Source organism: Taudactylus pleione, unplaced genomic scaffold (genome assembly GCF_031769625.1).
Source record: "Taudactylus pleione unplaced genomic scaffold, aTauple2 ptg000917l, whole genome shotgun sequence".
Lineage (NCBI taxonomy): Eukaryota > Metazoa > Chordata > Amphibia > Anura > Myobatrachidae > Taudactylus > Taudactylus pleione.
Window position 1 is genome coordinate 1,189,997 of NW_028285318.1, and position 25,385 is coordinate 1,215,381.

At 43.7% G+C, this 25,385-nt stretch overlaps 1 protein-coding gene across 1 annotated transcript in view; it reads right to left on the minus strand.

Moving 5' to 3' along the window:
• Positions 1-2,007: 2,007 nt before the first annotated feature.
• Positions 2,008-25,385, minus strand: part of LOC148473412 (reticulophagy regulator 1-like) — a 98,314-nt gene continuing 74,936 nt past the window's right edge. The window contains exons 4-5 of the mRNA XM_088459629.1: positions 2,103-2,209; positions 2,008-2,048 (exon numbers count right to left, since the gene is read on the minus strand). Of these exons, the coding sequence (XP_088315755.1) occupies positions 2,008-2,048; positions 2,103-2,209 (148 nt within the window). The remainder of the gene's footprint in view (positions 2,049-2,102; positions 2,210-25,385) is intronic.

The following is a 25,385-nucleotide window of genomic DNA, read 5'->3' on the forward strand; positions in this document are numbered from 1 at the left end:
CGCTGTGATATTTGCAGTCCCAGCAGTGCTCCATCTCATGCTCTGTCTCCATCACAGGCTGTTCCCGGATACCCGCATCTACCCTGCTATACCCTGTTACTCCCCCACGGTTTGTGAACCCTCCAGCTCTCCGGACTCAGAACCCACTCCAATACTTCAGACCTCTGTTCCTCAGTCACACCTCCATTGGACTTTGGGCCTGATTCAGAGCCGGACGCTCTGACAGAGCACTTGCTCTGAATCAGGGCCGTCCTTCTTGATTTTCAGAGCGGCCTCCTGGCCGCTCGCATAGCTGTGGGTTACCACCCACAGCTATAGCGAGCGGCTAGAAAGATGGTCGCGATGGTCAAGACCATCGCAACCATCGGGCTTGCGACGAGCCCTTGTGGTAGGGTCTCGTTGCCGCAAGTCCCAGAGTGCTTTCGGTTCTACCAGAGCCAAAAGCACTCCCACTGACATCACTTGTGATGTCAGTGGGGCCAGCCCCAGACGGTAGGCGTTCCCATGGAAACACCTCTGTCTGGGCAGCCACTCCCCCAGCCTGCCCACCAAAGGGGGCGTGCTGTCACTCAACATCGACAGCACGCCCCCTTTAGTACGAGACCTGGAGCGACGGATTGCCTGTCGCTATCTGGGTCTCGCGCATGCACACGATGGAACCGGCTCCGTAGTGCGAATGCGCACTGGGCCACCATCGACCCGCTTGTGAGCGCATAGCGCTCGCGAGCGGGTCTGAATCAGGTCCTTTGTTTTCTCTGCCTGACACCTGTTTCCAGCCTCACTAATTGGACTTTTGTTTTTTCTGCCTGACACTTGTTCCGAGCCTCATTTATTGGACTTTGTTTTCCTGTTAGACATTTTTTTCAGCCACACATCACTTGGACTTGTTTATTTCTTCCAGTTTATATATCCATCAAAATTTCATGAATTATAATACTCCTATTAAACCTGCTGCATTTCAATACAGCAAACCCATTCCAGTTTCTTCTCCGGCATCCACACCGGGTTAAAAAAATAATCCAATCCTGACAGAAGACTTTTGGAGAATGGCCAGTATCAAGAAGTGCAGCAAAGAAGCCATTTCTCTCCAGGAAAAACATCAGGGACCGACTGATATTCTGCAAAAGGTACAGGGATTGAACTGCTGAGAACTGGGGTAAAGTTATTTTCTCTGATGAATCCCCTTTCAGATTGTTTGGGGCATCTGGAAATACACTCGTCTGGATAAGGAAAGGTGAGCGCTACCATCAGTACTGTGTCATGCCAACAGTAAAGCATCCTGAGACCATTCATGTGTGGGGCTGCTTCTCAGGCAAGGGAGTGGGCTCACTCACAATTTTGCATAAGAACACAGCCATGAATAAAGAATGGTACCAAAACATCCTCCAAGAGCTACTTCTCCCAATCATCCATGAATAGTTTGGTAACTCCCCAAACCTTAATCCCATTGAGAACTTGTGATCAATCCTCAAGATGCCGGTGGACAAACAAAAACCCACAAATTCTGACAAACTCCAAGCATTGATTAGGCAAGAATGGGCGGCCATCAGTTAGTATGTGGCCCAGAGTTGATTGACAGCATGTTAGGGCGAATTGCAGAGGTCTTGAAAAAGAAGGGTCAACACTGCAAATATTGACTCTTTTCATAAACTTAATGTAATTGTCAATAAAAGCCTTTGACACTTATGAAATGCTTGTAATTTTACTTCAGTATACCATAGCAACATCTGACAAAAAGGTTTAAAAACACTGAAGCAGCAAACATTGTGAAAACCAATACTTGTGTCATTTTCAAAACTTTTGGCCATGGCTGTATATATATATATAAATATATATATATATATATATATATGCATATATAAATAATCAAAAACACCTGGCACTCCAAAGGCAGCTGACACCTTTCGTTAACCTGCTAGGGTGCCTTCCTCTAGGATATTGTATACCCCCACTACATCCAAACAAATGAGGAGGCACTCCGAGATGTGAGAAAAATGTGTAATAGGATCAACGTTTCGGGTCAGTCACCCCTTCGTCAGGACATACAACTGTGACAACAACAGTGCACATTAAATACCATACAATAACAAATCAAGACTCACCTGCCCTCCCACGGGTCTCCGGCTTCCTACAGCTGCCGCGCCTCTGGTCCCGGAACTGATGTCCAACTTCCGGCTGGACGTCAGTTCCGGAGCCAGAGGCGCGGCAGCTGCAGGACACCGGAGACCCGTGGGAGGACGGGTGAGTGTTGATTTGTTATTGTATGATATTTAATGTGCACTGTTGTTGTCACAGTTGTGTGTCCTGACGAAGGGGTGACTGACCATGAAACGTTGATCCTATTACACGTTTTCTCACAAGTCTCAGAGTGCCTCCTCATTTGTTTGGATATATATATATATATATATATACAAATAATGATAGATAGATAGATAGATGGATGGATAAATAGATGCTGTAGATAGATACCATGGATAGATTGATACTGTAGATAGATAGATAGTTAGCTAAAAGGTTAGTGTACCCTAGGTTATTTTTTTACTATTCAGCTATACAGTATAATAAAATCAAAATATTCAATATATAAAAAACAAAACACACCTAAAATAGATATCCTAAAACTGCATTTTTCATTGTTTATAAAACTCCTTTGCACTGTTAAAAATTTTAGAATGCGTTTTGCTATTACAAGTGCTCCTTTTCTCCTTCCATTACATTGTTTCTATTATAAAGTGAGCTGCTATATTTTGTATATTTAGATTCAATAGCGCAGCACTACATACATTATTATTATCTTGATGTTAACCAGCCCCTCAGGCACAGGAGCTCCCTGGAATAATCCGTGATGAGCAGGCAGACAATGCCAGCCGAGCCATGCGCCGGCCGTGATGCCCCCCCTTCCTGGTTTGATCCGCTGCAGGGGCAGGAGTTGGGCATCGGACGGCCACTCACAGCCTGCTAGGGAGGGGGGTGCTCGCGTCCCACGGTCAGGGGGGTGGGGCATCGGACGGCCACTCAAGACAGCCACTCGCAGCCTGTTGGGTGGGGTGCGTGTGTCCCGCGGTCGGAGGCGTGGGCCATCGGATGTCTACTCGACATAGCCAGGGGTGTTTGCGTCCTGCGGTCGGGGGGACAGGGCATCGGACAGCAACTAAAAAAATCCTGGCTACAGCAGCACAGCACAGATGCTATGAGCCTATTTTGACAGGGGGCCTGGAGCTGTAGCTCCATCCACTCCATTGTTAATCCGGCCCTGATGTGTGTATATATATGTGACTTAATGTGATTAAGAGGACTACTGTGTCTACTGTTGCCTACTTTCTTGAAAGCCCTAAGGGAGACTCCATCCCCACGGGGTGTGGCATTGCATCCTTGTCATCATGGCTCTGCCCCCCTCGACCACTATTCAATACCAAATTGTGTCAATCAATCTCCCGACAACCCGCTTTGGCCGGGAAGTGAGCTGCACCAGGACACTGGCCAACTCTGTCAGAAGGCCGGGATAGCCCTTCCCAATTTGTGACTTTTGCAGACCTTTCCAGGGATAGTTGGCCAAATATCCCCATTAAATAGCCACCATATAAAAAAATTATACATCTTCAGAGGTTCGAAGTTAATCCCTCTTTCAAGGCCCAATAGTCACTACTAATTGAATTGGTCTCTGGCAAATAAACTGTGTTAAAACAATGTGCAAGCCTACTTCAACCTAATTGAAACGCTCCCTTAAAGTCATAAATTATACCACTGATAATATAAATCAGCCATCTTCTCTATCTATGGTACTGTACATTGATTAATTACTCTAAAATTCATGATTACCTATAATTTAATAAGGAATATGCTTACAATATACAATGAACTACCGCAACCATTAACCCACTATAAACCCAACCAGTAATCATGAAGATTGGAGCAATAAATTATCTGCAGTTAAACTTCAAAATTACCTTGATTTCTGACACTGTTCTGGGACATGCTGACAGAGATTAGGTCACAAAAGGTAGACACCCCTTAAAGTTAATTCCATGATGAGAGAAGGAGAAGGGGATAGACCAATGAGAAATGCTTTGGAAAGAATAGTGGTAGATAGAACAAAGGGGAATGGTGCCTCCTGTGCTTTATTTGTCTGCAGCTGTATCAGTCATTGTTACATATTCAAGTGGGAAGTTTTTGGTTCCTATAGAATCATTTTGCCAATTTTGTCTGGTATCTAATCAAGAGGCACTTCTCGCTGGCATATAATTAAGTCGGTACCTCACTTTACTATAAAATTATGATGGGGCTGTGTAATCAAGTATGTATCTGTGGCGTTACAAGGGGGGGTGTGGGCCGCACCGGGTGTCACCCTCCAAGAGGGTGACACCAAATTCCGCACACTCCTGCCCACAAGTAAGCCCCCACGCTGACACACTCCTACCTGCACCCCCCCCTCCAGCCGCCGCAGGGAGGCTCCATTTGCCGGTCGCCCCCTGAGATTTTGTTACCAGCGGGCACACGGCTCCTTAACCACAGTGGAAGCTCACTCCTAAGCTCTGGCTTCCGGGACCCGCAGTGAGCACTACGGGATAGACGTCATGACGTCTCTCCCATAGATCCGAGGAGTGCACGGACCAAACGGCAGCGGACGTAGGAGCAGGGCTTAAGGTAAGTATTTTGTTTGTATTTTTAATTGTATTTTTTTGTAGAGGCACTACCACTTGGGGCATTACTACTGGGGTCACTACTAATGAGGGCATTACTACTGGGGGCACTACTATAGGGGGCATTACCACGGGGGGCACTACTAATGGGGGCATTACTACTGGGTGCACTACTAATGGGGGCATTACCAGTGGGGGCACTACTAATGGCGGCATTACTACTGGGGACACAACTATAGGATGCACTACCATACAGGGCATTACTCCTAGAGTCATTACTAATGGGGGCATTAATCCTGGAGGCATTACTATTGAGGGCATTACTACAGGGGGCATTACTACTAGGGGCACTACTAAAGGGTGCATTACTACTGGGGCGCTACTAATGGGGCACTGCATAAGGGGCACCGCTACTTGGGCACTGTATAAGGGGCACCACTACTGGGGGCACTGCATTAGGGGCACCACTTCAATAGTGTCCCTTATGCACGTTACGACACACAATAGTGCCCTTTATGCAATGACTCCAGTAGTAGTGCCCCTTATGCTGTGCCCACTGTAGTAGTGCCCACTGTAGTAGTGACCCTTATGGCAGTGGTTCCCAAACTTTTCAAATCACTGCACCCTAAAGTATCAGCATTTTTTCCACGGCACCCCTGGGCCAAACATTCTTATTGATAAATTCAGCAAAAATTAAATGAAGTAAATTGTGTTTATATCTCACCCTTAGGTTCAGTTATGTGGTGATTGACAGGGCTGCACTTCTTTTTATCCACATATTTTTTTAATTAGCACTGGTTTTGCCTATCTCACTGACTAAAAATCATTTTATTTGGTACTGGACCACCAACCCGAGGCACCCCTGCAAGTGCCCTGAGTCTCCCCAGGGTGCCATGTCACCCAGTTTGGGAACCACTGCCTTATGCAGTGCCCCAGTAGACGTGCCCCTTATACAGTGACCCCAGTAGTAGTGCCCCTTACACATAAAGACATAGACACACACAGACACAACACTATACTTACCTGAATACCCACTCCTGCGCCTGCCATCATCCTACTGCTCCTCCAGCTCAGCACTATGGGAGAGACGTCATGACATCTTTCCCTTCATCCACTGCAGGAGCCGGAAGGTGGAGCTCAGGAGTGAGCTCCACCCTCCGGCTGTCGCTGCAGGGAAGGAACTGCCTCCCGCCCGCTTGTACCAAAAACTCAGCAGGCGCCCCGCAAATGGAGTAGGCAGCAGCAGCACCTCTCCAGCCCGGCGCCTCCCTGCGGCGCTCTGCGCCAGCCCTGGGTGAAGCAGACAATAAGAATCTGCCTGGCTCTTATTGACCACTACTGGCTGCTCCAGGATATCCACCGTGAATGACTGTTCGACTGTCCGTGGTCAACTGGTCGATCGCGGTCGACTTGTCGATCGTGATCGACATTTTGGCCAACCCTGATTTAGACAAACAATGCTAATCACAGGCGCCGAGTTACCAGTCAAAGCAGAGCAAGAATCGTGAAAAGAGGCAAAGTCCTAATAACACCATATCCAGGTAGTATTATTTTCACAAAACTTCCCGTTATTTTTTTTTACAATTTTATTTTAATAAATCTGGGACAGATCACATTTTCCATTACAAGTATGGGAAATGCGATCTGCTTACTAAATTTATGCAAATTTAAAGGGTCGTTTGGTACGAAAACTGCTCCAAAAGCTCATTACTACATTTAAGTGATACTAATATAATGTGAAAAGGCTGTGAAAACACCCGTCTTCACATTATTTAGTAAAAATAATATTGATAAATATGATACTCTTTAATATAATTGCTACATTTTGATAACTGCTATTAACTCTATACATCTTTAATGTAGAGTAGTGAGTGTAAGCAGCATGTGCTATCGTTTGTTGCTTATTGTTTTACAGCTTGAAATTACAATAATGATCATTGTAACCCCCGTAGCTTAATTATCATGGTACTAGACACATTCTGCAGTGGAACTATTAATCATCAGCCAGTTTCCCTGCTTCCTAGCATTTGACATTGTGATTCCTAAACCTCTAATGTAAAAATAAACTTTATGAAGCACCTCCAATGCTGCACTGACATTTTAATGCCTTGTAACGTTTCAGCTGTATCCAAGCCATCATTTGTAATTGCGATGGAACGAAACAACAGGAAGAAATAAGATGACACGTATGTCCCATTAATATAAACTGAGGGGTTATGTCGAATACCTATTTGCCCCATGTTCTATCATCATCAGAATGCTACTCTAACTAAAAGGTCAGCTGGATGTCTACTTTGATTAACTCTGCAGAAATAGTTGGGCATACTGTGCCAAACTGCTTTCTGCTGTCAGGCCAGGTTTCTCTGAACTAAAGGAATGTCCACTCATGACACGATGCTGTCTTAATCATTCAGCCCCAGCTAAAACGTGACTTCGCAGTGACCATGACTCAGGTCAGTAAACTAATTTTTAACCTGTGGGCAATTAAAGTTATACAATTATTATTATAAGCAGAGATGAGTCTGACTTAACCTATGCATTGTGAATTAATATTGACAAAGAATTGTATAAGTAATATGCATAAATATAATTTTCAATCTATGTGAAAATGTATGTGATTAGAACACCTATGCAACTTCAAGCAGTAATGTATTGAGCACAAGAAACTTTGTCATGTAAATTTACCTACTGTGTTTAACCTTCTGGGACCTGCCCAGGTGTTAAGGATTTTTTTTGTGTATCCCTCGCAATATTTCTCTTTGTTTATACTGCAGCATCCAGGGGCGGATTGGCCTCAGTGTTCTCCCCAGGAAATTATTCCAGCCGGGTGGCATCAAGAAGTAGCCGGGTGGGGGCCCTCGCAATAATAATATGTCTTAAACCCTGACCTTATAATGATTTAAACTTGAAATAACATGTTATATATTAATTCTCCTCTGCAGAAAGGTCTGGAGATAAAAAGTGATACAATAGTATAAAATATAAGATCACCAAATTATAAAGTATACATATCAACATACAAAAAATCGTGTGTCCGCAAAACGACATTCTCATCCAATTTTAAAAATAAAACATAGCATCAAAAAAGAAAAAGGGAGTGTAGAGAAGAGACAAAAATAGAAGAGAGGGGAAAAAAGGAAAGGAAGGGAAGAAAAGGAGGGGAGTAGACTCAGCTGAACCACTTATATATAGGTAGCACAGGGCACAAATCACAGAAATCCTGGCCTATTTCAGAAAAATCTATTAAATGCGGGGGGGGGGGAGGGGGAGATACCTGAAAGTGAGAAGTTCAGAGTTCCCATATTTCAGTAAATCTCCTGGAGCAGCCCTGCAGAATACTGTTCATATGTTCCATAGAATTAATGTGCCAAATTTTAGCTATAACCTCTCTGACGGCGGGAGCCTCCGTTTTCATCCATGCCAAAGCTATATGACACCTGGCTGCCAACACCATTTGGTAAAATAATTTATACTGATAAGTTGCTTCAGGGACACGCACTGGCAGAAGGAAATGTTTGGGACTAAAGGGGATTGGAGAGAATAGGATGGAGCTGGCAAGGGCACATATCTTTCTCCAGAAGGGTACCAGTTTTGAACAACTCCGCCAAATATGTAAAAATGTTACATCGTCTATCCCAAGGCGCTTACACAGACTGGAGTTCTCTGGGTGCATTTTGTTTAATCTAGTGGGGACAAAGGACCTCATTCAGAGTCGGTCGAAACGGCCGCATGGTCGTACGCCACCGATGTTCGCTATACTGCGCATGCGTAAAGTTCGCAATGTGCGTGCGCAAACTAGCCGCTATGATCAGAAATTTCTCTCTCCTTGAACACAGCCAGGTCGGTAGTTTGAGTGACAGATTGAGGCGTTTGTGGGTGGTAACAGGGGAAGGTGCTTGAAAACGGGGGAGTGGAGATCCGAACGCAGGCGTGCCTAATTATGCAAACTGCGTTTTATGGGAGTGCATACGGTTTATGGGAGTGCATAATTAACAAAGTAGCATCATGGCACATGTGACATGGGAGGTTTTTACACTGACATGATCGTAGAGCTTACGAGAGGGTATGGTCAACCTTAAGCTCTACGACCAGTTCCGATGGTTCCCAATGGTCTCGATTAATCCTTATATGCCCGGAGATGACGTGCAATGCATATGAGAAGGGGGCGTATTTTTTTGAATTCCGGACGCTTCCTCCCCTTGGTCAGCCAGCTACCGATCCGAACTTAGGGACGCAACTTGCGAGGGAATCATTTGCATATCCGGCCCCTTTTCCCGTACGACCGTGCGGCCGCTTCGACCGACTCTGAATGAGGTCCAAAGTATCATCTATAAAACAATTTATAGGCATTCTCTTTTAAACGCACACATATAGAACTATCGGCCACATTGGAATATATGTCCTCCCAGTCTTCGTCATCTTAGGCTTCCCCTAAGTCAGTCTCCCAAGCTTTTTCATGAGAGTCTCTTTCCACAGGACACAAAGGTATGAGTTCCATATTCAGCTCGGAAATAAGCCCTCTGGTGCTTGCCCCCTAGAGGCTAGGGATTGAACTGTAGTGAGGGGTCTAATATTAAGTTGTGAAATCACCGTAGAGTGAAAGTGCCGAATTTGCAAATATTGAAAAAAGGCTTTATGGGGAATGAAAAATTCACTGTGGATATCCGAAAATGTAGGGAAGGGTGAGTTTTGTGTGATATCATTCAACAATATGATTCAACTGTTTTGCCAGCAGGTAAACGCACATGGATTACAACCCGGTCAGAAATCAGGATTGATCAAGGAACTAGGATGTGCCGGCGATTAGCAAAGTCCCAGATATCCAGGGTATGGGAGATAACAGAGTGATGCACAGCTGCTTTGGGTCGGGCCAGTCTGGGGAGCCACAACAAGGAGGAAATTAAATGCAATTTCAGGGAATTTGATTCGATTGCTGCCCACACCCTCTCGGATTTGGGTCTGCTCCACAGCACACATTGCGCAAGTCTGGCAGACATATAATAAGATTTAAAATTTGGAACCCCTAGGTTGATGCATTCTTTTTCAGATTAATTTTATTTTGTAGTTTATTAGATTTGCTAAAATCTCTTGAATTTTAGAACCATTGAAAATAAAATTCAAGCTGATTCAATCATGTTCAAGTCTGTTTGACCATGACTATGTTCGCACATTTAAACATATTTTAAATAGTACACAAATCTTAAACAAATTGTGATTTCTTTTTTCAACATGTGCCATGAACATGCTGGAGACATTTGAACTACTGAAATTTTTTCTGATTTTGAACAGGTTAGAAATGTTCGAGCATCTCCATGTCTGATCATCTTTTGATTGCTATGATGGCCAAAGAGATACACACTGATATAAACACCGGAGAAAATAATATGGAATGCGGAAAGACAAGGTGGTATAAGTTCAACGAAGTGGGACGTGAAAATGTGTGTAGATGGTGACACTAAAACTACTGGATGATCATTGTGAATGTCTGAAGTATTGATACAATGCAAATTTATTGATATATTGTTTCTTTTTCAGGTGGAACCATGGATCATACACGTGACGTGACTAAGTGGCAAAAGGGAGCCATTGTTTTTGTCGGAGTGCATGGCCATAGCCTGGAGATGGCAGCATTTGTTGGTGTGCTCTCAAAGACAGTGAGCAGTATCCACCTACAGTGGAAGAAGCATGGACATAAAAAATCTCAACGGCGGAACAGTGGGCGAAAGTCAATCACAACAAATCGGGAAGCAGGCATTTAGGGCGCCCAGCAACCACCAATTGGTTCCAAGCGCATCAGGAACTGCTCCAACAGCACAATGCCAGACTCAGCCAAACAGTATCAGAATGAACACTTCGACGTGAACTACATGTGTTACGATGCAGCTGTCATTAAAGCAGGTGATGTAATGCCATATTAACGTCTAATGTGTCCGGGCTGTTTTAGTTTAGCCACCTATGTGTGTGTTAAAAAAAATACTTATCCTGTCAGAGTTGCAGGACCGATCCGATGGTGGTTTTCTTATCATTTATATGTATCATTAACTGCATTAATAAATTTAGCAATCTGCATTAATTAATCACATTTCCACATTAATAAATTTCCAGTGATGCTGAGTGCCCAAGATGGCACAGATGGAATGCCCAATGCTGTGGAATGGAGAGTGGGAGCTGCCTGAAGGGGCTCTAGTGCCCATGATACACTTACTGGGTCTGGCGCTTGTGATGCTGATGTCTGAAATATGGTACAGTACCTAGGTACCATAAGATGTTTATAGGTATGTGAAAGGAGCAGTGCAGGGAAGTTTTGGGGTCTGAAAGATGTATGGAGAGGTAGCGTTCCTGCTAGGCTGTTTTAGCGGGGTGCTGCGCCCTGCCCTCCTTCTGGAGCGCCCTGCCCTCCTTCTGGAGGGCAAAAAGCACCCGGCCCTCACCTCGCAGCGCCTCGCTAAGACAGCCTGCGGGTATCGGGTTCACCCACGGGTCGCAGTGTCCCGCGGGTGGGAAAATGTGCGGTGACTCGGTGACTGCTTGTGAATAGACGCTGGGCGCATGCTTCGGACATCTATTTTCCTGTCAGCAGCGCTTGGGGGCTGCCCGGCGTGTCCGTAAGTGCCAGGCACGCCCCCAAGAGTAACAAAAAGGGGACGCGTCATATAGCCAAACCCTCTTTTCAATTACCATGCCCCCTTTTGGGAATTGTCCTCTCTTGCTACGGCACCCTGCTTGCCGCCGGAGCTAGAGTGAACACTAGAGAGGTATAGGTGGGATGTTGTCTGTCATTTGTGGGAGGACCAACAGTTATGATGCCAGCCATGCCTGGTTCTAGGTGTCTAAAAGACACGGTAGAATCTATAAAAGTTATTCATACCTGCTGTCTTTCCCGTTCAAATACCCTCACTCTGTCAATCTTAAATAAACATACAGGGCAAAAATTACTAAGCGGCGGGTTCTAAACCACGGCAGTTTGGTGGCAGTTTTGTAGCAGTTTCTAAATGACAGCCCTGTTATATTCTATTCTAAAATGTGTTTTAACTGCGGTTTGGCGGCGCTTTGGCTATTTGTAGTTTTACTAAGGTAAAAACCGCTGCAAAATTGCCGTCAAAACACATTTTAGAATTGAACAGAACAGGGCTGTCATTTAGAAACCACTGCAAAACTGCCACCAAACCCCCGGGGTTTAGAACAGAATAGAACCCCCATCAAACCGCCACCAAACCGCCAGGGTTTAGAACCTGCCGCTTTGTAAACTTTGCCCACAGTGTCCAAATGAAGTTATATTTGTGAAGGTTAGAGTGGATGCATTGTGTTTATACCACTGAATGAACAAACAGCCACAACCATAAGTGTGAAATGCGCCCCTAGGAAACAAAATTATTGGTTTATTTATTTAATTCTGATTATTATCGAAAATATTATTGGCATTTACAATGTACTTAATTTACAAATACTGATTTATATCCAAAGAATGAAAGGATAAGGATGCTGCTTAAATTATAGTAAATGACAGAGTTTTTTTTTAATATAGCCTCTTTTTTCAGCAAATGACAGTTAGGTTTTATTGTATGTTGTGGTGATTAGCTGTGGCAGATTAAGCAAACCAAGCATATAAAAAGAGTTCTAAAGCTAAAGTAAAATATGAAAAATAGTCAGGAAAAGGAAAGCTATTGTCATAGGGGCCTATTCATCAGCACTAAATTGGTCTGTTAACCATGCGGAAACGCTAGTTTCTGCATATTGAAAGTAACAGGCCATTCATCATCAAGGGTCCTATAGGACCACCTGATATTCAGCAAACTCCAACAACGTAAAGTTTTCTGTGTTTGCCTGTGAGAACAAGCGCCATCTTCTCGTAGCCCTGCTTCTTCCTATGGGAAGGAGTTCCGGGGATGCTAAGAGGGATTCAAGCGGATCCCTCCGCTGCCTCCTCATTACCTCCCCGGCAGTTTTGTACATGTGTGACCCAGGGGCGGATCTAGACTCTTGCTTTAGGGGGGGCGGTGTATATGTGTATATATATAGATATATATATATATAGTTGCAGCGGTCCGGGACTCCTCTAATCCAGCAAGCAGCTTGCCTCCGTGCCCTCCTTAGTATGAGATAGCAATAGCAAGTCGAGGTGGCTCTGGAGGACTTAATTCTGTTTAATTGCAAAACTGCCAACGTTTCAGGGCAACAGCTCTTTTGTCAAGGTCATATACAAAGATTAAAACAACAGCTTACCTTAAGTAGTCACCCAGGTGTGATAGTGTGATCCACGGGTAGCTCACACTTCCGCACATTGCAGACGGCGTGCCATACTGATGATGCGATTGCTGTGCACCATTCCCGGTTGTCTAAGCAACCAAACTAAGAATGGAATCCACATGGATCATGGAGCTGAATACTATGATACCGACAGGACTTAATAATAAAATGTATTGGAACTTACTATGGGATCGATATAAACTGTTTGTGATAACTTGGCATATGATTAGATGTGGCTGTTTTGTAGGTCACTATTAAGATGAGTGGGATCAGGGGCGCCGAGAGGGGGGGGGGGAGCGGGTACAGATTACCCGGGCCCGGGATTTTTGAGGGGCCCGGCGCCGCCTCCCCCCCCCTCACAGCAGCCCAGCACACAGTGTGTGCTGAGCTGCAGTTGGAGACTGCTTGTGGCTGCTGAGCAGCAGCCTCCTATGCCTGTGCGGGAGAGCGATCACACTGATCGCGCCCCCCCTGGCTTTGCGCCGGGCTGAGGGGGCTCAGAGCGCAAATCTTTTTTTTTTTTCTATCGGCAAGGGGGCGTAGCCACGCCTCCCGCTATTAGGCCACGCCCCCTATTACCGGGGCCCGCCACGGCTCTTGGTGGGCCTGAGTGGGATGACATGTTCTCTTTTATTGTTATGCAAGCTGTTATTAACCATTAAGTAATCAGTGATCCTTATATGCAATGGATATTCAGCCAGAATAATGATGCAGGGAATCTAAATAATTATCCTTAAACTATAACTTTATGCTCATTTGGATGTGAACTATGGTTCTAATATTTTGTATTAATATGGTGATGGTTATATAGGCACTAAGGAATACACTGCATAATGTTTACACTGATGACGTTTGGTTACTTAGGTAACCGGGAATGGTGCACAGCAATCGCGTCATCAGTATGGGACGCCGTCTGCAATGTGCGGAAGTGTGCGCTACCCGTGGATCACACTAACACACCTGGGTGACTACTTAAGGTAAGCTGTTGTTTTAATCTTTTTATATATATTAATGACAGCACACCACACTCCACCAGTCACTGAGAGGCTATCTATCTATCTATCTATCTATCTATCTATCTATCTATCTATCTATCTATCTATCTCAGTCCCTCCTCCCACACAGACATGCCCCAGCAACTTACATCATACCAGCGCCGTGGAAACCCGGCTCGGGACAAGGAGAAGGGGCGTGGCCTAATTGTGGGAGGCGTGTCCACGCCCCTTTAGAAGAAAAAAACCTCTTTGCAGCAATGCAGCGTGGTGCGGGCGTGCGGTATGTCACCAGGCTCCACCGAACTGCGTCTGAGCGTACTGCATTAGGTAACCCTGCGTTCACTTAGCCCATAGCTGAAGGAGGCTGCCATCAGTACTGTGTACACAGTGGCTGTTTGTTACCGGGGCCCCCCCCTGAATCCGCCACTCATGTCACACGTGCACAGAAGCCGGCGACCGGGACAGGTAAGTAACACTGCTACTTCTGTAGCAGTGCTACTTCTGCTTTTCAGAGCAGATGTCCCCACACCAGAGCAATGATGAATTGCTGCGGTGATAAGTATCCCCTGTGGCAAGGTGGGTACTTAATCATCGGGAACCATATTGCCCCCGATGATGAATAGGACCTATAATCCCCTCAGAATACGAAGTTTAGAAGAGTTATCAACATCTTCAAATAAAACATATTAAAGATTAGGCAACATGCCTCTCCCAGTCTTTTATTTCAGACCGAGAAACATTTCTGTAAAGTAAGATTCTTAAATAAATAACAGCACATTTACTAAGCCACTTATCAACATGTACCTGCTGATGTAACTCAGATCACTGGCAACACACAATAGCACCATTGCTGTGTATTGAATATATTATATATATATATATACACTTACATTAAAGCTTCAGAAAAATGAGCAATTCTCTCTACCCAAACTAGGAAACCATATAAGTGTATTTGAGATGCTGAGTGTAACATACAGCATTTACTTTAGCCTGTGTGATGTGTATATGTGATGTGTATATTAGGGGTAATTGACACAAAACCGGCTGACATCTACAAATAATTACTATTATCAATAATCACACTTTGGGCCATATCCAATTAGGTGCGGGGTTTACCATGCTAGGATAAAGCTCCAAGTTCTACACCCAGAGCTATTCAAGTATTTGGCTTTTTTCTCACACTGAGAACCATGGTGCGTAAAATGTGGAAACTATGGGTTTCTCCGCATGTTAAGTCCAAGAAGGTGCAATATGATGCATACTTTTCCTCACAGCTCCTGAGTCTGCAAGGCACAGTGCACACTTGGGACTTAAAATGTGGGGGAGAGAGGACCTGATTTAGTAGTTCTGAGCAGACAATTTGCAATGCCCACGTCTAATTGGATATGCCCATTAAACTAGTCACAATTAGTATTAACCAAACAATCACTTTTATTTTGGTTATGTAACTAAGCTATCTAGCATATGAATCCATAATGACCACAAAGATAGAACATTATTACATTAAAAATAAGATGACAACATAGCACTTTTTCTTAAAATATATAAATCATATATATAAATCATATATATCAATAATAATAATAATAATAATAATAATAATAACTAGGAAAACGCCTTAGTTATGGCAGATATTATGGATATTAGTTTCTGAGGATATTATGGACATAATGAGACCATAATTTGAGGGTATTTGTCATAAAGAGTTCTGCTAGATATGGTGGAACAACCACATTGAGCAATAAAACCTTTCTGTTGTGACAGCAGTCTGAAAAATGGGTGTTAAACTCCTCTACCAAGAAGTGTAGGGCACAGTTCACAACATTGCACGTCCATATGACCCAAAAGGTAGTATTGTGAGGAATATGTAATGTCCAATGCAAGAGGTGTATCAGTTGATCTTGTTACAGTTTGTTTAAGATCTTTGAACTGCGTGCTCTGGGCGACCTGGAAGGGTTCCACATGTCAACATACTCTAAGCCGACCTCTAGGCATGTTTGGTGTAAACAATGTGAGGTGAAGTGAATAATGAAATAACACAGCAGTCGGTGATTGAAGTCCCCGTAAGACGTGCTGATATATGTGGCTGCAAATAACTGTGATAGTATCCAGACTACCCAGCAGGTCACATGTTCCAGGCCACCCAGCAAGTCACATGATTCGGGTCATCCAGCAGTTGCACAGGGAGAGTTCACCAACTGTCACATTTTACAGAGTACAATAGTGATGCATTGTAAATGGTGGGCAGATGTTTTGCCACATAATTCCGAAACAAAGCAACCAATTACAAAGGCAATATTTTGGTGCAAATCTACGGACAAAGGCCCTCATTCAGAGCCACTCGCTAGCGGCAGTACGCTCGTTCCGAGCATGCGCGAACCAGTCAGTGCGGCCGAAAATCGTTGGTACGCAATATAGCGAGGGCCTGCTATTTTGAGTGACAGAATGAGGCGTATGTGGGTGGTAACGGGAAGGTGCTTGAAAACGGGGAGTGGAGATCCGAACGCAGGCGTGCTTAAAGGTCAAAACGGGCGTTTTAGGGGAGTGCATAATTAATACAGCAGCGTCATTGACCACGTCACTTGTTTTTTTTTAACTCAGAACTGCTCGCAAAATAGCGGTTGAAAACACCAACCACAAGAATAGCGAGCAGTTCATACGCTGTATGATGTACTCGATTAATCTAATAAATAGCGGACATGACGTATGGTGCGTGCGGCCAGGGGGCGTTTTTATCAAAAAAACGAGCGTATGTTTTGCTCGCTCGTTCAGACTTAGAGGTGGGAACAGACTGCAATTTGCGAACGGATCATTTGAATAGCCACCCCTTGTTTTTGAACGAACGACCACAAATAGCGAACGGCTCTGAATCAGGCCCAAAGACCTTTAATTTGGTATATGACGTGCTCAGACAACTGCATCATAAAAATCTGTCAATCATAAAACTTTTCCTTCTGCTATTAATATATAAATAATAATAATAATAATATCACATACAGTCATAGAAATTCAAACGTTTCTTTAAAATGAAAAGGAGGAATACAGAAGCAGTTAAAATGTACTGTATTTCCCAGTACAGATGGGTTTCCAGGAATATGAAATTCTCTTACAGTTTTCAGGAGATTTTATACACGTTTCTCTGTACCTAGAGCACACCCTCCTGTGAGCACACGGGAAGAAGGCAGTGTGTATGGTAATCACTCCTTTATGAGAAATTCTGAATTCTTATAACACAGTACATCACATTAACACAATTTCACATTGAATAGTAATAAGATAAACACACAGTTGCATATGACAAAGATTTAGATATATAAATGCCTTAATCTTGTTACTACACTAGGTTTCCTTCCTGGCTAAACTGTATATTTGTTATGCCTTAGGATTAATCCTACTGATGATAAACACACATATAGATCTCTGGATCATGAACTTGAACATTTATTTAGAGTAGGCAATGTTTTTCTCTTTGGGTGCCAACTGCCACATATTCAATATCACAAGCCAAAACAATGACGGCCTGATTCAGACTTGGGAATAGAGTGAGACATTTCTCTCAACTGTGAACCTGAACAAACCATATTGCAATGCAAGGGGTGTAAATACATACATTTTTTAACATGTGGGGTAAATACTGGTTGCTTTTGCATGTAGCCCACTAATACTGCACAGCTTTATTATTACTCTACAATTTAGATGTCAGTTTGGACACCTCCCTCCCAAATCTAAATCTCTCTGCACATTTTAAATCTGCCCCACCTGCAGTGCAGCATGGTTTCACCAAGATGATCAGTTGAGAGAGATCTCTCTCTCTATTACCAACTCTGAATCAGGCTCTGAGTGCCACTACCATTACCATATATATACAAACATTTCCAAAGTAATAGATGTGTGCTAAAATGTTAGTGGCTTGGACCATACAGCTACCTTGCAAGTGGCTCTTATCACTATACATCCTGGACTGGAATCTCTTAAAATATAAGTATTTTTTTTTTTTAGTAAAACTTAACAATTTTACCCCCCTAGTGATAATAATAAGAAGTTTATGAGTTAGAAAAATTATATTTGAGTAATCAATGATATATTTCATTAATTCCTTAACCCCTGATTATTACATCATCACAACACTGAGTACACTGAATTATTATTAAAGAAAAAATACATAGAGTACTACATTGTAATTAAGCATTATTCATAGATAAGAATGGCCACATTACATGGAGTCAGACACACAACCCTGACATGGCATATGACAACCTACTACATTCAGCTTACATGACATTAGACATCCTCACATACCCTTACATGACATATGACAACATACATAACCCCTTCCATGGCATGAGTGCTACAAAATTTAACTACTGAGTTTGACTTCCTAGTTGTGTCGTTGGAGGAAAACCATGAAAAGTTATCCACAGACACAGTCATAGCGAAGTTAATTACAAATCCAAAAACGTATATCATGTGAATGAAGTGCTGAGAGCACTGCATTAAACACACAAAGTGAAAAATGTAGAAAGTTCAAGATTAACTGCTACAATTGTCACAAGATAGTTCACAAAGCAGAGCCGTAACTAGACTTTTTGGTGCCCTGTGCCAGAAAGAGCATTGGCGCCCCCCTCATTTTTTAAAGGGACATAATGCACCCAAAAAAGGGCCATGGCTTCATGGGGAAGGGCCAGGAAAGAGATAGGAGAGGCCAGTAGATGCTGGGGATGAAATAAGCGGAAGCTACAAGCAAGAATGATAATAAACAGAAATTTGACAGGCCCAAACAGCGCCACCTGTCCTGTGGTGCCCTGTGCGATGGCACTGGCCGCACTACCCTACCTACGGCCCTGTCACAAAGCATTTGAGTGCAAGCAAAAGAATGTGAATCCTATGGAAAGCAAGAAATTCAATAAAAAAGATAAATCAGCCATGAGTGTTACAGATAACCACAGAAAAGATTGCTGGTACATTGCTTTAGGTGCAACAAGGTATTTCAGCTGCAATGAAGAATGTAGTCACATGTGATCCTATCACAATTAAAGTGATTGGCAATCAAGTGCTTACAGCTACAAAGGTTGGTACAATTAAAGCACACTTGAAAATTGGGACTAGAGCAAAAGCCAAAGAAATCCAAGACATGTTTGTGTCCCAGAGATGGGAACAAACCTTACAGTCATCAGCAGAGCCGTAACTAGACTTTTTGGTGCCCTGGGCCAGAAAGTGCATTGAGGCTCCCCCCCCCATTTTTCAAATAGGGACATAAGACGCGCACCTGAAAAAAAGGGGCATGGCCTCATGGTGAAGGGCCATGACATATCTGATTTGTCCCATAGGATGATTAAGGGGTGCCAATCCCTTTGTGCCACTGTTATCCAGGTGTCACTGCCAAATACAATGTGAATCCAATGGCTGCATTGATGATACACAATAATTATGCAGTATAACTCACCAGTTCTAGATGTAGGAGAGCGCTACTAAGGGGCATATGTATCAAAGCTTGATGTGAGATAAAATTGTGAAATATAGATCACCAACCAATCAGCTCCAAACTATCATTTCTTAAACACAGCCTGCAAAATGTAAGTTAGAAGCTGATTGGTTGGTGATATATATCTCACAATTGTATCTCACATCAAGCTTTGATACATATGCCCCTAAAGCTGCACCTGCAGCAGGTTTTGTCCATCAGAACAGTCGTGCACAAGCCTGTAGACGGCAGTGTAGATCGGCGTGTGGCTGCATATACACTTATAGTGTTTTAAAATATATATATTGGACTTTATTCCACATTTGGTATGCTTAACATCACCTTGTGGACTTAGGGTCTCATTCAGACCCAGTCGCAAGCGCTGAGCGCTCGCAACCCGGATCGATGTTAAGGCCCTGCACACGCGCAGCGACCGCACTGCACGTGCGCAAGCCCTGGAGCGAGAGAGAAACTCTCTCGCTCCGGAGCTCACTACAAAAGGGGCGGCTGTCGATGTTGATCGACAGCTTGCCCCATTTTGTAGGCGGGGCGGGGGGGGTGGCTACACAAACGGTGGCGGCCGCACTGACATCAGCAGTGATGTCAGTGGGGAGCTTCATGATCGATCAGAGCAGGAAGCTCCCTGGGGCTTAGGGTCCCAACCTTAGGGTCTCGTCGCAAGCTCCGATGGTCGCGATGGTCTTGACCATCGCGACCATCACCTTGGTCGGTCGCTAAAGCTGTGAGTGGTAACCCACAGCTTAGCTAGGGACCAGGAGGCCGCACTTAAAAAATCAAGCGGCCGCCCTCATTCAGAGAGAGCAATCGCTTCTTGCAACTGCCTCTGAATGAGGGCCTTAGTGTATTATGGAGCGGCAGTCCACCCAAGAGGGATAAAAAGAAACCGTGATATGTGTCACATATCCAACGCTATTGTGAGTACGGGTATGCCCACCTTGTCTACCTAAAGATACCTTTATATGTGTTACATCCATCATTTTCCAGTGTGTTGTGGTACGCCGTTAAAAGATATCTTTATAAGCTTTATAGCCACCTTTTCTCAGTGAGTTATGGTACACCACCATATTATACAAGTAAACGAAAAAATAAAAGATCCACTACAGAAAGATTTGACAGTCATTTATTCATATATTGTACATGGAACATACTAGAGATTGGTTATTATAACGGACCAGTATTGCTATAAACCTGTATAACCTTAAAAAAGGAACCTACTACACATTGTACCTTTTCTATCCCCATTTTTCATTTACATACCCATCAACCTGAGTGAAACTAAGACGACGATTAGAAATTGTTGAGAAAGAAATGAAATCCCCACCTCTATAAGGGATGTATGGTTTTTATTTATTTATTGCATGTACTGTATGTTTTCCTTTCACATTAACCATATACCAATCATCAATCCCAAAAAAGGAGCTCCAATTGACACTACCTATTCTTATCTATTTTGAGCTAAATACATTGGGGTCCTGTGAGAGTAAACCCCTTGGTAGTAGCAGAGGCAGAACCTTTTTGCATATACTATATGTAATACAGGGTCTGATTTAGAGATGAGCACAGTGTCGATGAAGCACGCAAATGGCTAATGTTACAAGTCTGCGCATGTGTCGGAGTTGCACAGCACATGTATCTCCATTGTCTGCGCACAGAGATGCAGCATAGAATCGGACGCAGCATTCCTGTTAGGGAACAAGGTGCTGATGAAGCAGACGTTGACATGTCAATGAAAGCAGCCATGCTCAAAGACACACGCCTCTCACAAAGAGGCCATAATCAGACAGAGAAACTACACTTGCCATAGGGCTGGTGCAAGTTTCGATGGTGCGTCTAAATACACACAGTGGCAGAAATGCATTGTCTTAAGATGCTGCAAATGGGTATCTCAGTTGATTAAAGATGCAGACACAACTGCAGCAGTAGACAGTCATGTCTGCGTCCATCTCTGAATCAGATCCACAGTGATCCCCTGTCTCGAAGTAAAGCGTTCTAGTTTAATGTTGGCATTGTCTCCTCTCAGTGTCATATGACTGAGGGGCTGATGTTCTTCTGCAACTTGAAATAGGCATGATGCAGCTGAGGCATTTATTCCCACAGGTCTCTCTATGGTCAGGGGAGCTATATCAGCTCTAGTTCTCCATGGAATACCTATGACTACAGAATAGATCACTGTACCATGCCTTTTCTAAAATGCACATGTTCATCATTCTGTTAAATGCCTTATATGACTATCTGCAGCACCTTACAAGTCAATGAAGACAGACATAGAGAAAAACATCATCACAATTCAACAACTAACAATCCAATAAAGACCAAGAAGCTACAATACAGTCTCCTTGTACTTGTAACCTGTTGTTCTGCATAGATGCCCTATTTTGAAAGTGGAAATACCTTTATTTCAAAGGTGGCTTTTCTTTATTAGCAGAGATGGTGGCGACAGCAGGTGATAGTGTAAACTGTCAAAATTGTGCACATGCAGAATTTGCTCTGAACAATCCTCCTCCTGATGAATGGATACACCACTGTATAATATAACCGGCCAGAGTATGAGTGATGTTTATAACACAGTAATCAGTGGGTGGCAGTTAGACCACATGCATACCTCCCAACTGTCCCACTTCTGGCAGGACAGTCCCAATATTCAGGTACTGTCCTGTCATCCCACGCGCGGGCTGCAGAGTCCCGTGGTGGGGGGAAGTTGGGGGAAATCAATGTCGCCGCTGTTCTGCATAGCATGGCATCTCTTCACCGTGCAGGAAGAGCTTGAGGGCAGCCCAGCATTTCCGGGGATGCTGGGCTCGTCCCTGGAGTGATGAAAAGGGGGAGGTGCCATGAGGACATGCCCCCTTTACATCAAGGCCACATCCCTTTTCGGGAGCGCACACCTTCGGCTTGCGGGGGTTCCCGATCTTGTCATTCACAAAATTGGGAGGTAAGCACATTTTGATATGCTTAACCAGATCTCGGAGACAGAATGCATTTCATATGTCAGAAATTAAACCCCTAGTATGTGTGGGGCTGCTCCTGGTACTTAAAGGATTACATTGAAGGTGTGTTGTGGGGGGGGGTGTTCAGGACCATTTTGTGAATCATCGTAGTCTCCATCTTGAGTGAACCTCTTCTGATGGAGAATTTGCTGCATGGAACTATTGCATTGCTGATTTTTACTGTTTTTTACTGCCTTTTACTCTTTTTTTCAGATTCTGTACCATATTTTCTCCTTATATAGTTTTTCTCCCTGTTTCCTGGTCTGTCACCTTCATCCCTTGTTTGTTTTCCTTTTCTATCTCTCTATCTCACGATTCTCACCCCAGGCGCCTCCCTGCCCTTTACATATGTAACGTCCGTGAGGAAACGGTGCGCAGCATGGCAATTTGCCTGTCTGGCTCTCCAGATTGGCGGCTGTTGGGAGACGGCTTCTGGCCGACCGCTTCTCTTCTTGTCAGCCTAGGTGCTGTGAGGCCCATCAGGGTACTTTATCTACAGGGTTCAGTGCCACTGCTGGGGGGGGGGGCGAACATTTCTGAGGGTATCTGGCAACGCACTGATGTCACCTGCTGTCACCTGCTGTTAGCGCTGTGGGAACCCTGAAGTCTGGTGAGGGGAGGGGGGTTGTTTGCACAGGTAGTTGCGAGTGATTATGCTGTGTCCGCAGTAGTATTCGGTTCTTCTGCTCCCACTTTGGCATTGGCTATGTTAGTTCCGACTCATCAGTATCTGAGCAGTCATCAGGTGTATCTCTGGAGCGTTCATGCAAGTGGAGATGGCATGGAAAGCGCTCGTGGCGTAGGGAGTCTTCGTCCTCGTCGCTGGCGGAATCCTACGTAAGCAGCGATGTTGCTGCAGTAGTAGTGGCCTGTCCTCTCTAGAGGAACCGGGAATGTGGTACATTGTGCTAATACCGCCGTCCTAAGTTGCTTTTGGCCTGAGCTTCCAGATTGAATTCATAATGGTCATTATGTTGATGTCTTTGCACTGACAACTAAAACTAGAAAGGTTAGGTGAGCATAATTATAGATCAGATGCTAATTGGCTTAGTGGTATCTATGTTTTTGCAGCGTCTTACTTAGAGACGCGTCTGGGGAGCACATGACAGTGATTCGCTATTTACATTTAATTCATAGCCTCTACCGTTTGGATAAGTGTAATGTTTGGCAAGCATGCAACGAGGAAGTTCATTGTATGCAACATAGTTTGGCATTCAGGAAGCTGGGCTCTAAGGATGTTGAAGTCTGGCTGGAGGTCACTCAGTGTCAGGGTTTGGCTCCTGCCATTGCTAAGTGTGTTGCGCATGTCGGGAAAAAGACATGCGCAACATTCCTGGCCAAGGCTAAGTGCTTTGCATACAACAACAGTCAGTGTCCCTTTGGGTCATAATGCTGTTTTTTGGCACCAATGTCTACATTGCAGGCATCCGCACTCGGCAAATGGATGTAGTCATGCTGCAGGAGGATATTGTGGGGAAGGGTCCACCTTCATCATCATCATCCCTTGATGAAGGTGGACGAAATGGCCGTAGGGGCTGATCCGGGTTCAGAGCATGACTCCCCGGTTTTTTCACATGTGCATCTGAACTGCTAGAACTGCTAAGTATTACCCATTATGTACTCAATCCAGTCGGTTCTTATATCTTTTATGGCTGTATTTTGACATCTCTTCGTGATGGTTCATTAAATTACCATGTTTTGAATATTGCGGTGTGCTGGTCCTGATTCCATTTTGCCACTATTTGGGACTGCATGTATACATGGATTTCATCTGATCCTGCACCTACTGTTCTACAAATTAACTGAGTGCGCTCCATTTCTCCTGCTATATATATATATGTGTGTGTGTGTGTGTGTGTGTGTGTGTGTGTGTGTGTGTGTGTGTGTGTGTGTGTGTGTGTGTGTGTGTGTGTGTGTGTGTGTGTGTGTGTGTGAGAAAGCGTGTCTGTCTGTCCGTCTGTTTGTCCTTTATGCATGGCCAGAGTTTTTCAACCTAGATCAAATTTTACAGTGTTGTGGTGTAGTCTGAACAGGTTTAGGTTTTTGCCTAGGTTTGAACTTGGCTAGGTTTGTCGGGACCACACATTCTCACACAATCCCTAAAAATGGGAAATTACGCGGTTCGGCAGCTGGCTCCGGTGGAAATTGGCAGTCTGCCAAAAACCTGTGAGAAAGCTACAATAGTATCCTTTTAATCTCCGTCTGAGCAAACCTGATGACTCATGCAAATTTATATTAAATCTAGAGCCCCTATGTTTGCATGCTAGTCCGTTACTAGACCTTTGTGAGCCATATAGCAATCTTCTGTATATAAACGAAAGAGAGGAGCAATGGGAGGCCAATTGCACGGAAGTGTACAAAATATCAACAAATTTCGCAAATATCACAAATATGGATATGAAGAAATCTGGGGGTGCTCCCTGGAGTAGAAAGTAATGTGGAAGGTAAGAGTGTAGAGGAAAGGACTCCTTTAGCGAGCTATACCCCAGATTATAGAAAAGAGAGACAAGAAGGAAGAAATGTATTTGTAATGTAATTGTAATCAATGCATTAAAACATACCTTTATTAAGTTCTTTAAAAAAAATTAAGCCTGACATGAACCAACATACAACAATAAATGAATCAAAAACAGAAAATAAATATTGTCAAGACAGCATATAATGAGCGGATATATACTAGATATTCTACATCTGACATCATTGGTCTAAGCCAACCATCAAAAAGTCTAAACTAATTTAAATCAGTTGTAAGAGATATAATGACATGTATTCATACAGAAATAATACATCTAGGATTGTAATATCCCATTGCACGTATGTAATCACAAGGCACAAGGAACTAATGAAATATCAGCTGTGACTGTTGGCATGGCATAAATAATAGACAGAAACAATTATTATCTAATTTCAGTAATCATAGAGGATTAATCCTCATACATGAAGACAAGGCGAAAATAAGACAAAACATGTATAACATAACAATGTAATACAAATACACAGCAAAATTAAAAAGCTGTTCACCGTACCCAAACTA